Source organism: Hypanus sabinus, chromosome 29, assembly GCF_030144855.1.
Source record: "Hypanus sabinus isolate sHypSab1 chromosome 29, sHypSab1.hap1, whole genome shotgun sequence".
In the NCBI taxonomy this organism is placed as follows: domain Eukaryota; kingdom Metazoa; phylum Chordata; class Chondrichthyes; order Myliobatiformes; family Dasyatidae; genus Hypanus; species Hypanus sabinus.
The window spans coordinates 33,449,431-33,463,650 of record NC_082734.1 but is presented as its reverse complement, the minus strand read 5'-3'; the positions used below and the strand labels follow the sequence as shown (position 1 = coordinate 33,463,650).

General features: G+C 45.3%; 1 protein-coding gene across 2 annotated transcripts in view; it reads left to right on the top strand.

Moving 5' to 3' along the window:
- LOC132383221 (uncharacterized) overlaps nt 1-14,220 on the top strand; it is a 66,248-nt gene that overhangs the window by 40,029 nt on the left and 11,999 nt on the right. For both annotated transcript variants that reach the window (XM_059954124.1, XM_059954123.1), the window contains exon 11: nt 12,537-12,578. In XM_059954124.1, the coding sequence (XP_059810107.1) occupies nt 12,537-12,578 (42 nt within the window). The remainder of the gene's footprint in view (nt 1-12,536; nt 12,579-14,220) is intronic.

Sequence of the window (14,220 nt, the reverse complement as noted above, 5' to 3'; positions counted from 1 at the left end):
ACAAGGGGAACCCTATTCCTAGTGGGGTGGTGGGTGAGGACAAGGGGAACCCTATCCCTAGTGGGGTGGTGGGGGGATGTAGTTAGAGCAGATGTGCGTGAAATGGGAGAGGTATGTTTGAGAGCCGAGTTGATGGTGGAGGAAGGGAAGCTCCTTTCTTTAAAAAAAGGAAGACACCTCCTTCGTCCTGGAATGAAAAGCCTCATCCTGAGAGCAGATGCAGCGGAGATGGAGGGATTGTGAGAAGGGGATAGCCCTTTTGCAAGAGACAGGGTGGGAAGAGGAATAGTCCAGGTAGCTGTGACAGTCCGTAAGCTTATAGTAGATATCAGTAGATAAGCCATCTCCAGAGATAGACAGAAAGATCAAGAAAGGGGAGGGAGATGTTGGAAATGGACCAGGTAAATTTGAGGGCGGGGGAAAGTTGGAGGCAAAGTTAATGAAGTCGACGAGCTCAGCATGCGTGCAGGAGGCAGCGCCAATGCAGTCGTCGATGTAGCGAAGGAAAAGAGGGGGATGGATACCTGTACAGACTTGGAACATGGATTGTTCCACAAAGCCAACAGAAAGGCAGGTATAGTCTGGACCCATACGGGTGCCCATGGCTACACCTTTGGTTTGGAGGAAGTGGGAGAAGCCAAAGGAGAAATTATTAAGAGTAAGGACTAATTCTGCTAGACTGAGGAGAGTGGTGGTAGAAGGGAGCTGGTTAGGTCTGGAATCCAAAAAGAAGTGGAGAGCTTTGAGACCTTCCTGGTGAGGGATGGAGGTGTATAGGGACTGGACAAATCCTGTAGATAGATCACTAAGTTTTTATTGAAAAAAATATTGATTCACTATGTGGAATTACGAGGGTATGAAGTGCAAAAAAACTTCAAGTTTGTTTAAAGTTGAATAGCTTAACAAAATAGTAGAAACTGCTACACAGAAAGCTCATGAACGTTCAACTACGAGAAATATTTACGACTGGAGTTATCTGTTTGTATCATCGTGATGCAAAAGTTGCTGGAGAATTTGCTAGTGGAAAGAAGTGGGATGAAACTTGACTTTTTGAAGTGTCATTTTGCAAGTAAATTGCATTTGGACGGTGTACAAAAGCTCAGGTAATGGAACCCATCATTACCCTTTACAGGAGTGCTACGCCATTACAGGTGAATGTCATTTAGATATGTTAATGAGAATCAAAAGCTATCAATTGGATGGAAGTTCTGTTAGTTGGGCCCGAAACGTCGACAGTGTTTCTTCCTATAGATGCTGCCTGGCCTGCTGCGTTCCACCAGCATTTTGTGTGAGTGATTTAAATAGGTATGTTATTTTGTTGTTATTCTGTGCGGTCTTATGTCAAATATTTTGTAAACCTACATAAACTGTCATGTATGCATTCAGTGCGCACACTTGTCACAGGAAAAAGATTTGCACAACGTAAGAATTTTACGCACACTGACTACTAAAAATTAGAGGGAGCATTGCCCTCCACCTATTTTCGTATGGTCTGCAAACTTTGCAACAAAGCCATCAATTTTGTCATCCAAATCAGTGATATACAATGTTAAAAGAACTGGTCTCCACACAGACCCCTGTGGAACACCACTAGTCACCAGCAGCCAACCAGAAAAGGCTTCCTATATTCCCACTCTGCCTCCTGCCAACCAGCCACTGATTTATCCATACTAGTATCTTTCCTGTAATACCATTGTCTCTTAATGTGTTGAGTAGCCTCATGTGTGGCACCTTGTCAAAGGCCATCTGAAAATCCAAGTACACAACATCGACTGATTCCCCTTTGCCTATCCTGCTGGTATTTTCTCAAAGAATTTCAACAGATTTCTCAGGCTAGATTTTCCCTTGATTTTCCATGCTGTCTGAAGCTTATTTTATCATGTGCCTCCAAGTGCCCCAAAACCACATCCTTAACGATCAACTCCAACATCTTCCCAACCACTGAGGTCAGACTAACTGGTCTATATTTTCCTTCCTTCTTGAAAAGTGGAGCGACATTTGCAATTTTACAGACTTCTGGAACCTCTACAGAATCTAGTGATTCTTGAAATATCGTTACTAATACCTGCACAATCTCTTCAGCCACCTCTTTCAGAACCCTGGATTGTACACCATCTGGTCCAGGTGACTTATCTACCTTCAGACCTTTCAGTTTCCCAAGGGCCTTCTCCCTAGTTATGGTAACTTCACACACATCTGACCCCTGACACTCTGGAACTTCCACCACACTGCTAGTGTCTTCCACAGTGGAGACTGATGCAAAATACTTACTCAGTTCATCTGCCATTTCTTTGTCCCCCATTACTACCTCTCCGGCATCGTTTTCGAGTGGTCTGACATCCCCATCTCTCTTTTAGACTGTATGGAAGAAACTTCTAGTATCCACTTTAATATTATTGGCTAGCTTACTTTTGTGTCCCAATTTTTCCTTTTTAGTTGCTTTCTGTTGGTTTTTAAAAGCTTCCCAATCCTCTAACTTCCCACTAAATTTTGGTCTATTATATATCCTCTCTTTAGCCTTTATGTTGGCTTTGACTGTTCTTGTTGGCCATAGACTTTAAAATACTTCTTCCCCTTTGAGATGTATGTACCCTGTGCCTCCTGAATTGCTTCCAGAAACTGCAGCTATTGCCACCCTGCAGGCACCCCTGCCAGTGTTCTTTTCCAATCAATTCTGGCCAACTCCTCTCTCATGCCTCTGCTCCACTGATACACCTGACTTTCGCTTCTCAAATTTCAGGGTGAATTCGATCATGTTATGATCACTTACCCCTAAGGGTTCTTTTACCCTTAGGGTAAGCTTTCCAATCAATTCCAGTTCTTTACCATAACACTCAATCCAGGATAAGTGGGCTCAACCACGAGCTGCTCCAAAACTTATCTTGTAGGTATTCTATAAATTCCCCTTATTGGGATCCAGCACCAACCTCATTTTCCCAATCTAACTGAATATTGAAATCTCCCATGACTATCGTAACATTGCCCTTCTGGCATGCGTTTTCTATCTCCCATTGCAATTTTAGACAACATCCTTACCACTGTTTGGGGTACAAGTCCCATCAGGGTCTTTTTAGCCTTGCAGTTCCTTACCTCTATCTTCAATGATTTAACACATTACAACCCTATGTCATCTCTCTCTAATATTTTGATTTCATGTTTTACCAACAGAGCAACACTGCCCTCTGCCTTCCTGCCTGTCCTTTCGATACCGTGTCTATCTTTGGACATTAACCTGCCAGCTATAACCTTCTTTCAGCCGTGATTCAGTGACGCCCACAACATCATACATGCCAATCTGTAACTGTGCTGCAAGTTCATTGACCCTTTTCCATATACTGCACACATTCAAATATAACACCTTCAGTCCAGTATTACACATTTCGATTTTGTCCAGATCTTACAATGCAGTTTATCCTGTTGACTGCAGTTTTGCCCTATCATCAGCCTCTCATCACTACACATTGCCTTTGTTTGTAAACCAGCTGCCTCCTCTTCAGCACTGTCACTGCGAGATTTATGAGGGTGTTGCTGGGACTGAAAGGGCCTGAGTTTTAGAGAGAGGCTGTGCATGTTGTGACTTTATTCCTTAGAATGCAAGAGACTGAGGGGTGATCTTATGGAGGTGTATAAACTTGTGAGGGACAGAGATAGAGTGAATGCACACGGTGTTGGGGAATCAAGATGTCTATTTGAGAACTAGACAGCTCGGAATGTCAGGGAAACCAGCCTCCCCTCCACGGACTCTGTCTACACTTCCCATTGCCTCAGTAAAGCAGCTCCATAATCAAAGACCCACCATCCCAGACATTCTCTCTTCTCCCCCTCCCATCGGGGAGAAGATGCAAAAACCTGAAAGCCACATACCACCGGGGTCAAAGACAGCTTCTCCCCACTGTTATAGAACATAGAATAGTACAGCACATTTCAGGCCCTTTGGCCCACAATGTTGTGCCGACCCTTAAACCCAGCCTCCCATATAAACTCCCACCTTAAATTCTTCCATCTACCTGTCTAGTAGTCTCTTAAACTTCACTAGTGTATCTGCCTCCACAACTGACTCAGGCAGTACATTCCACGCACCAACCACTCTCTGAGTGAAAAACCTTCCTCTAATATCCCCCTTGAACTTCCCTCCCCTTACCTTAAAGCCATGTACTGAGCAGTGGTGCCCTGGGGAAGAGGCGCTGGCTGTCCACTCTGTCTATTCCTCTTAATGTCTTGTACACCTCTTAATATCATGTCTCCTCGCATCCTCCTTCTCTCCAAAGAGTAAAGCCCTAGCTCCCTTAATCTCTGATCATAATCTGTACACTCTAAACCAGGCAGCATCCTGGTAAATCTCCTCTGTACCCTATCCAATGCTTCCACATCCTTCCTATAGTGAGGCAACCAGAACTGGACACAGTACTCCGTGTGGCCTAACCAGAGTTTTACAGAGCTGCATCATTACATCGCATCTCTTAAACTCTATCCCTCGACTTATGAAAGCTAAAACCCCATAAGCTTTCTTAACTATCCTATCTACCTGTGAGGCAACTTTCAGGGATCTGTGGACAAGTACCCCCAGATCCCTCTGCTCCTCCACATTACCAAGTATCCTGCCATTTACTTTGTACTCTGCCTTGGAGTTTGTCCCTCCAAAGTGTACCACCTCACACTTCTCCGGGTTGAACTCCATCTGCCATTTCTCAGTCCACTTCTGCATCCTAACAATGTCTCTCTGCAATCTTTGACAATCCTCTACACTATCTACAACACCACCAACCTTTGTGTCATCTGCAAACTTACCAACCCACCCTTCTACCCCCACATCCAGGTTGTTAATAAAAATCACGAAAAGTAGAGGTCCCAGAACAGATCCTTGTGGGACACCACTAGTCACAACCCTCCAATCTGAATGTACTCCCTGCACCACAACCCTCTGCCTTCTGCAGGCAAGCCAATTCTGAATCCACCTGGCCAAACTTCCCTGGATTCCATTCCTTCTGACTTTCTGAATAAGTCTACCGTGTGGAACTTTGTCAAAAGCCTTACTAAAATCCATGTAGATCACATCCACTGCACTACCCTCATCTATATGCCTGGTCACCTCCTCAAAGAACTCTATCAGGCTTGTTAGGCACGATCTGCCCTTCACAAAGCCATGCTGACTGTCCCTGATCAGACAGTGATTCTCTAAATTCTCTAACTCAGACTATTGAACGATAAAATGGACCCTTGACCACTCAGTCCACCTCGCTGTGGCTCTTGCACCTTATTGTCCGCCTGCACTGCTCTTTCTCTGTGACTGTCACACCTTATTCTACATTAGTTCTGCCTCAGTTGATCTGTATGAACAACATGGGAGAGAAGTTTCTCACTGTACACATGTGACAAGAATAAACCAAATCTATTTTCAAGAGAGGGCACAGTTTCAGGAGAGAGGGAAGATTTAATAGCAACCTGAGGGACAACTTTTTCGCCCTGAAGATAGTCCGTACATGGAAGAGCTGCCAGAGCAAATGGTTGAGGCAGGTACAATAACAACGTTTAAATGTATCAGAACACGAATAAAGAAGGTTTAGAGGAATATGGGTCAAATACGGGCAATGGGAACAGCTTGGTTGAGGATACTGACTGATGGGGAGATTGGGTTGAGGGGCCTGGTGATTTTGATGCTGGGGCCAGGGAGGGGTGAGTGACTCATCTCCCAACAGGAGTTTGAAGGAAAAAGGCCCCTCTGCCATCTGCCAGTCCTGAATTGGGGCCATTGTTTACAAACCAGATCTTTCAGGAGCAAAGTCAGAAGATTATTTCATGTGCAAAGCTGCTTCTGCATACATAGGTCCAGCAGAGAAGATGAAGGACAATCCAAAGAGAAACCATGTTAATGGAAAAAGGGGAGCCAGCGGGGCCCTGAAGGACTAAAGTGGACATCTTTGTGTGGAGCCACAGGAGATGGAAGAGGTCCACAATGAATATTCTTCCTGTTTTTATCATGGAGACCTGGGAGCTAGGGAAAGTTGATGAGGATGTCTTGGGAGAATCCACATTACTACAGAGGAGCTAGACATGTTGAAATGTGTGGAGGTTGACAGATCTCTAGGGCCTGACCAGATATATCCAAGAGTACTGTGGGAGGTTAGAGAAGAAATAGTTGGAATCGTGGCTGAGATATTTGTATCGTTGTTAGCCGTAGGTGAGGTGCCGGCAGACTGATGGGCCGTGAGTGTTATACCTTTATTGAAGAAGTGCTACAAAAGAAGAATACAAGAACTATAGAAGTCTATACCCGTGAGCTCAGCATCTGGGGCAGGTCAGTCTCCGGAGAGGGGTAAGGGGTAAGAGGGGACTCAACGATATAATCTACAACTCGCGATGCCAGCAGTGTACTTGGAACTTCATTAAAGACCTAACCCATCCTGGACACTATCTGTTTGATCTCCGGTCATCTGGTACAAACCTTATTGAATTTTTTGAAGAGGTTTCGAGGAAAGTTGACGAGGATAAAGCAGTGAATGTTGTCTATATGGACTTCAGTAAGGCCTTTGACAAGGTTAGTTAGGAAGGTTCAATCGTTAGGTATTAATATTGAAGTAGTAAAATGGATTCAACAGTGGTTGGATGGGAGATGCCAGAGAGTAGTGGTGGATAACTGTTTGTCAGGTTGGAGGCCGGTGACTAGTGGTGTGCCTCAGGGACCTGTACTGGGTCCAATGTTTGTCATTTATATTAATGATCTGGATGATGGGGTGGTAAATTGGATTAGTAAGTATGCAGATGATACTAAGGTAGGTGGCGTTGTGGATAATGAAGTAGGTTTTCAAAGTTTGCAGAGAGATTTTGGCCATTTAGAAGAGTGGGCTGAACGATGGCATATGGAGTTTAATGCTGATAAGTGTGAGGTGCTACATTTTGTTAGGAATAATCCAAATAGGACATTCATGGTAAATGGTAGGGCATTGAAGAATGCAGTAGAACAGAGTGATCTAGGAATAATGGTGCATAGTTCCCTGAAGGTGGAATCTCATGTGGATAGGGTGGTGAAGAAAGCTTTTGGTATGTTGGCCTTTATGAATCAGAGCATTGAGTAGAGGAGTTGGGATGTAATGTTAAAATTGTACAAGGCATTGGTAAGGCCGAATTTGGAGTTTTGTGTACAGTTCTGGTCACCGAATTATAGGAAAGATGTCAACAAAATAGAGAGAGTACAGAGGAGAATTACTAGAATGTTACCTGGGTTTCAGCACCTAAGTTACAGGGAAAGATTGAACAAGTTAGGTCTTTATTCTTTGGAGTGTAGAAGGTTGAGGGGGGACTTGATAGAGGTATTTAAAATTATGAGGAGGATAGATCGAGTTGACGTGGATAGGTTTTTTCCATTGAGAGTAGGGGAGATTCAAACAAGAGGAATAGAGGGTTATGGGCTGAGTGTGGGCCAGTGGGACTCGGTGAGAGTAAGCATTTGGCACGGACTAGAAGGGCCGAGATGGCCTGTTTCTGTGCTGTTATGGTAGGGGATACAGAAACATCTTAGTCAAGACAGTAAGACTGAAAAACAGCTTCTTCCTGAAGGCTGTTGTGCAGCTGAATAACACTCCACCCCGATTTGCCACTGAGTGTTATGGAGAGTTATTAATTTTTAAAAATTAAGCCATGCTGCATGCATTGTAAATATCTGTTTTTGCTTGGTCTGAGGTACCACCACAATCTTGTCTTGAGCAATGACAATGAAGTTCTGTTCTATTATATGTACACCTGGCTTGATTTGGGGCCGCCAGCAAGGCTTTCTGCATAGCAGGTCGTCTTATGAACTTAATGAGTTTTTGATGAAGTGACCAAGATATTCAGTAAGGAATTAGTAGATGTGGTCCACATGGACATCTGATAAAGTTGCACTTGGTAGGCTGTTTTGTAAAGTTAGGTCACACTATTTCCATGGAGAGCTGGCTATCAGGATATACAATTGGATCGATGGTAGGAAACAGAGGCGTGTTTGCCTTTGTTAGTCAGGGGATTGAGTTCAAGAGCCAGAAGGTAATGTTGCAGTTCTATAAAGCTCTGGTTAGAGCACACTTGGAGTATTGTGTTCAGTTCTAGTTGTCTCTTTATAGACAGGATGTGGAAGCTTTAGAGAGGGTGCAGAGGAGATTTACCAGAATGCTGTCTGGATTAGAGAACAGGTCTTCTGAGGAGAGATTGAGTGAGCTTAGGGCTTTTCTCTTTGGAGTGAAGTAGGATGAGAGGTGATTTCATAGAGGTGTACAAATAAGAGCTGTCGGTCGAGTGGATAGCTTGGGTCATGTTCCATGGCTGAAATGGCTAATACAAGAGGGCGTAATTCTAAGATAATTGGAGGAAAGAATTGGGAGATGTCAGAGTTCTTTACACAGAGAATGGTGGGTACGTGGAATGCACTGCCACAAATGGTGGTAGAGGCAGATATATTAGGGACATTTAAGAGACTCTTAGAGATATGGATGAATGAAAAATGGAGGTCTATGTGAGAGGGAAGGATTAGATTGATTGTGGAGTTGGTTAAAGGGTGATGCGCCGAAGGGCCTGAACTGCTCCATGTTCAGAGTGTGTCAGTAGAATGATCTTCCTTAAGAAGGAGGCTGATGTCCTGTGGTTCCCTGATGTGGAAGTGCTGGGACCGTTACCATTAGCCAGTTACATATCCTCGGTACGGATGAGAGTGTACGGGCTGGTTAATAAGTTTGCAAATGACATTAAAATAGGTTGTGTCATCAACAGTGATGTTACGTGACCATGGGTTTTGTTTACTGTGGGCGTCACTTTAAACGCCTGGACAAGGCGGGAGTAAAACGTTAATGTAACAATGCGGACAGACTGTTGGGACATTCAGGAGAGAGAGAGAGGGGGAGAGAGAGTTAAGACTTCGGACTGCGAGCAGGAGCTCACGACAGTAATGTGTGATGTTTGATACTTTCCCACGCCCAAAGGATTGGGTGAATGAGCGGCACACAGTGCAAATTGGATATGTGACTGTCACTTCATATGATCCATACGTGGGTTTTTGGAATATTCTGTGGCGTCCACTTTCGGGTGTGTTCCACTTGTGCTGAGGAATATTCCGTGGCTGTCACCTTGTGATATCTCTATGTGGATTTTAGGACATTACTCGTCCTTTGGAATTCTTGTAACGCCTCCTAGTTACATTTTAATGTGGATTTACATGTTTCTTCTCTCACCTATTCTGTGGATTACTAGAAATTTTCAGCTTACTTTAAGACTTTAAGAACTAAGCCTGACAGTTTGGGAGCCACAAATGCAAAGCACTGTTAACTTCTGTCTAGAAGAGTAGTTTGTTTAATTGAGTAGATACTAATGCATATAGTGGTTTAACATGAAACCCTGACTCAGTTTGTAGTCTATGGCTGCTGGTGCGTAACAGTGAAGAAAGTTATCAAAAATCACAGCAGGGTCTTGATTAGGTAAGTGAGCCAAGATATTGGCAAATGGAATTCAATTATGTATTTAAAATGATTGGACTAAAGAAATAGGAGCAAAATTAGGTCATTTGGTCCATTGAGTCTGCTCCACCATTCCATTATGGCTGACTTATTATCCCTCTCATCCCCATTCCCCTGCCTTCTCCCCATAACCTTTGGCTAATCAAGAACCTATCAACCTCCGCTTTAAATATATCCAATGATGTGGTCTCCACAGCCATTTGTGACAATAAATTCCATAGGTTTGCTACCCTCTTGCTAAAGAAATTCCTCCTCATCTCTGTTCTAAAGCGACGACTTTGTTTTCTGAGGCTGTGCCCTCTCACACTACTCTCACACTATTAGAAAAAATCCTCTCCAAGTCTATTTTATCCACGTCTTTCAATGTACCAAGTGTTGTATTTGGGAAAGTCAAACAAAATAGGACTTTAACAGTAAACAACAGGCCCCGGGGAGTGATGTAGAACAGAGTGACCTTGAAGTTCACATACAGGCAAATGGTTCCCTGCAGTTGTAGAAGACATTGGTGAGACCGCACTTTGAGTATTATACCAGCTTTGGTCGTCCTGAGATAAGAAAGATGCCATGAAGTTGGAAGGAGTGCAGAGGAGATTTACGAGGATGTTGCTGGGGCTTGAGGGCCCGAGTTATGGGGAGAGGTCGGGCAGTTTGGAGCTTTACTCCTTGGAGTGTGGGAGACTGAGGGATGACCTTATGGAGGTCACTCCTCTGTCAGGATCAGGGTGTTGGGGCCCGAGGTGAGGGACGGGCCGGTTCAGCTTGCTGCTCCACTCTACGCTGAGCATGGACAGCTCTCTCTGTGGCCTTCAGTTCTGAATGCTGTTTAACGTGGGGAGACTGATGCATGGGCGAGGGCCGGGCCGGTTCAGCTTGCTGCTCCACTCTACGCTGAGCATGGACAGCTCTCTCTCTGTGGCCTTCAGTTCTGAATGCTGTTTAACGTGGGGAGACTGATGCATGGGCGAGGGCCTGGCCGGTTCAGCTTGCTGCTCCACTCTACGCTGAGCATGGACAGCTCTGTCTCTGTGGTCTTCAGCTCTGAATGCTGTTTGCTTGCGTTGATGTTTTTCCCTCTGCCCATCGGGTGTTTCTTAATGTTATTTTTCGGTTTCTTTGCTTTGTAACTGCCTGTTATGGAGATGAATCTCAAGGTTGTATAATGTGCTTTGAACTTGAACTTTGAGGTGTTTGAAGTCACGAGGGACAGTGAGTGAACGTACAGTCTTTTCCGCAGGGTTGTTGAGTCAAGAACTAGAGGGCACAGGATTAAGGCGAGAGGCGAGTGATTTAGTAGGAGTCTGGGGGGCAACTTTTTTACCCCAAGGGTGGTCCGGATATGGAATAAGCTGCCAGTGGAAGTGGTTGAGGCACATTAACAACTTTTAAATGACAACTGGACAGGTACGTGGACAGGAAAAGTTTGGAGGAAATATAGGTGAATGGGACAGTTGGGCCGCGAGGCTTGTTTCTGTGTGTGAGTCCCTGCTGAGGAGTTGGAAACTCCAAACTTACTTCTGACGCTGGCTGAAATGCTGATTATTATTGATAAAAGACCATTGTAAAGGCCAAAGTTAAACAATTAGTTGTTACCTTGTCGAATAGCTTGAGAGGCTAAGTTAATACAATCCATCACAATGCAGGGTGGTGGAATCACCATTTCCGGAAGGAACAGGCAATAGGATACAGAGAGATGTTTACTCTGTAACGGTGAAATCCAGAGCAATGCACAGCAAGTGCTGGAGGAACTCAGCAGGTCAGGCAGCAACAATGGAGGGTAATAACCAGTCGATGTTTCAGGTCAAGAACCTGCATCAAGGCTGACTTGAAGCATCTCAGCTCAAAACGTCGACTGTTCATTCTCCTCCGTGGATGCTGGCTGGCTCGCCTGCTGAGTTCCTCCAGTGTTTTGTGTGTATGGTGATTTTTTAAAAAAACGTTACTTACGGGAGGACTCTATCCACCTTATCCATGCCTCTCTTGACTTTAAAAACCTCCAGCAAGTTCAGGCAGGTCCTCTGGTATGACTCATCAACCCTGGGAAATGTCTGCCTACTCGATCTGTGTATAACTGATACACCATCAATAACTCTCGGAGACGTGAGGCGAGATAGGCTTTTATTAGCTGGAAGAAAGCACCGTCAGCAGCAAGAGACCATCACATGACATCCTGGAGACTGAGGGGGGAGCAGTGCCTCCAATTGCCTTTATACCGGGGTCTGTGGGAGGAGCCACAGGAGCAGTCAGCGGGGAGGGGGTGGGGGGTGTCCAGACAGGTATATGTAGTTCACAATAACCCTCTGTCAGGCCTCCCCTCAGCCTCCACTGCTCCAGAGAAAACTACGTAAGTTTGTCCGACCTCTCCTTGTAGCTTGTGCTCTCTAAAGCAGGCAACATGCTGGAGAACCTCCTCTGCACTCTCTCCAAAACCCCCACACCTTCCTGTAATGGGGTGACCAAAACAGAATGCAACTTTTCAAGTGCAGACTAACCAAAGTTTCATATAGCTGTGATATGACTTCCTGTTTTTTATACTCAGTGCCCAGACTATAAAGTCAAGTACACAGTAGGCCTTCTTCACAAGCCTGTCGACCTGTGCAGCCATTTTCAGGGAGACCTGGGCTCGGAGCCGAAGATCTCTCTGTCCAGAATACCTCTCAGCATTGCCTCACTCTTTACACCACTCCCACCCCATTCTTCCACCTTTTCACTCTCCGCCAAAGTGTCCGAGGACGGAATCTGTGTAAGTAGGAAGGGGAACATGGACAACCGACACAAAATGGTGGAGGAACTCAGCGGGTCAGACAGCATCTATGGAGGGGATTGGACAATAAAACATCTTCTGGCTTCTTCCCCCTTCCTTTCCAGTCCTGATGAAGGGTCTTTGCCCAAAGCCTCAACTCTTAATACCCCTCCATAGATGCTGTGGATTCTCCCATCTTAACAAATGACCATCAACTGACAGATAACAGAAAAGGAAGCTGTGTTTTCCCAAAAATTATCCCTGTCATTGATCCACCCGTGGCACACCACCCTAATGAGGCGAATCACTTTTCTCCACAGATGGCAGTTCTAACTACGTTAATGTTGAGCCTCTGGATGAAGGTAAGAGGGTTGTGGGGAGAGGGTGGTTTATCCCATCAGCATCCCCCTCCTCTCCCCTCCCCTCCACTCCCCTATCATCCCCTCCTCTCCCCTCCGCTCCCCTATCATCCCCTCCTCTCCCCTCCCATCCCCTCCACTCCCCTATCATCCCCTCCTCTCCCCTGCCATCTTCTCCATCCTCCACTTCACTATCTTCCCTCTAACTTCCAGCTCCCTTCCAACACCACCTCTCCTTCCTTTCTTGTGTCCCTACCCCTCCTGTAATCTCCTTCTGGAGTTGCAAGTCCTGGGTAATTCCAGAAGGAGGGCAAAAAAGTGCCCCCCACACCTCTCTCTCTCTCTGCCTGGAACAGCATCTTCCCCATTCCAAGATGGGACTCTTCTCCCCGCTTGGTTCAGGCATCCCTCCAACCCTCTACCCTCCACTCTCCAGACACCACCAATTGCCTCTCTGTCTCCTGAGTTCGGCATGCTGACATAACCTCACCCCCCCCCACCCCCACAATCTGCACTCCTCCCCTGTCTCCATCACTCACTCTCTCCTGTGAACTCTCCCACAGGGCTCCGTGATCCTTTACTCCCCTACACTCCCCATCTCTGACTGCCTCCCTTCCCTGTACACCTCCCTGTCTCAGACCCCCTCCTTCCCCTAAACCCCGACCAGTCTCTGGCAAGGGTGTGTCTATGGAAAATAGCACCCGTGGCAAGCACTGAAATTGCGCCCCTGTCCAAACATCTGACACCCATCTTTCAGATAACTTTACCATAATATCAGCTCAAAAATACAAGTCAAGCTTGTTAATCTTTTAATTAACAAATTTTGACACTACATGAAAATTATAACTGCACCTTCTCTGCTTTCACTGATGCAAGTTGGTCTATGATGTGATCAAAGTCAGTTTTTTCACTTTCTTCTCTTTCTACACTCAGCAGAGCAAGATCACAGAGTCTGCCTTGACCCATGGAGGCTCTGAAATGCATTAGTTTTAACTTGCTGAACGGCCTCTCACAGCTGGCGACGGAAACTGCGATGGTTAGCATTATCTGAATAATGACATGAAGATTGGGGAAGACGCTCTCGTCTCCATACTCTTCAGCTCTCAGAAGATGCTCTTCAGCTCTCGATATTTTCATGTAGACCCGCTTAGATAGCAACATTCTGCAATTCAAAATTTCTTCATGTAACTGTTGTTCATCAACATCAGGGGTGTACATTTTGCCCAAATTTTCACACTTCTTCCTTAGGTTGTTACTGTCGGTGCCATAACACAGTCTCTCAACATTGAGGAGGAACCCAAACTTGGTGTCAGTGTCATGCAAACGAGCGAACCTTTCGTCCATTTCTCTGTGAAGACAGTCGTGTTCCCTTCATGACTCTTTCCATTTCCTCCTTAGCAGTTTACCCAGCTTCTCTCGAGTTCTCATTAGCCATTCACTTCTTTTGTCTCTGACGTCTTTCAACTTCAATATTCCATTCTTGACAGAGACAGATTCCTTCTTCGAGTGACTCACTGACCAACACTTTTCTTTCATCATAAACATGATCTCGGAGGGCTTTCAAATCCAGGGCAGCATCGTGGAAGTTCATGCTAGGATCCTGCAGCCTCTTTTGAATACGGTCAATGCGAATGAGTACTTTGTT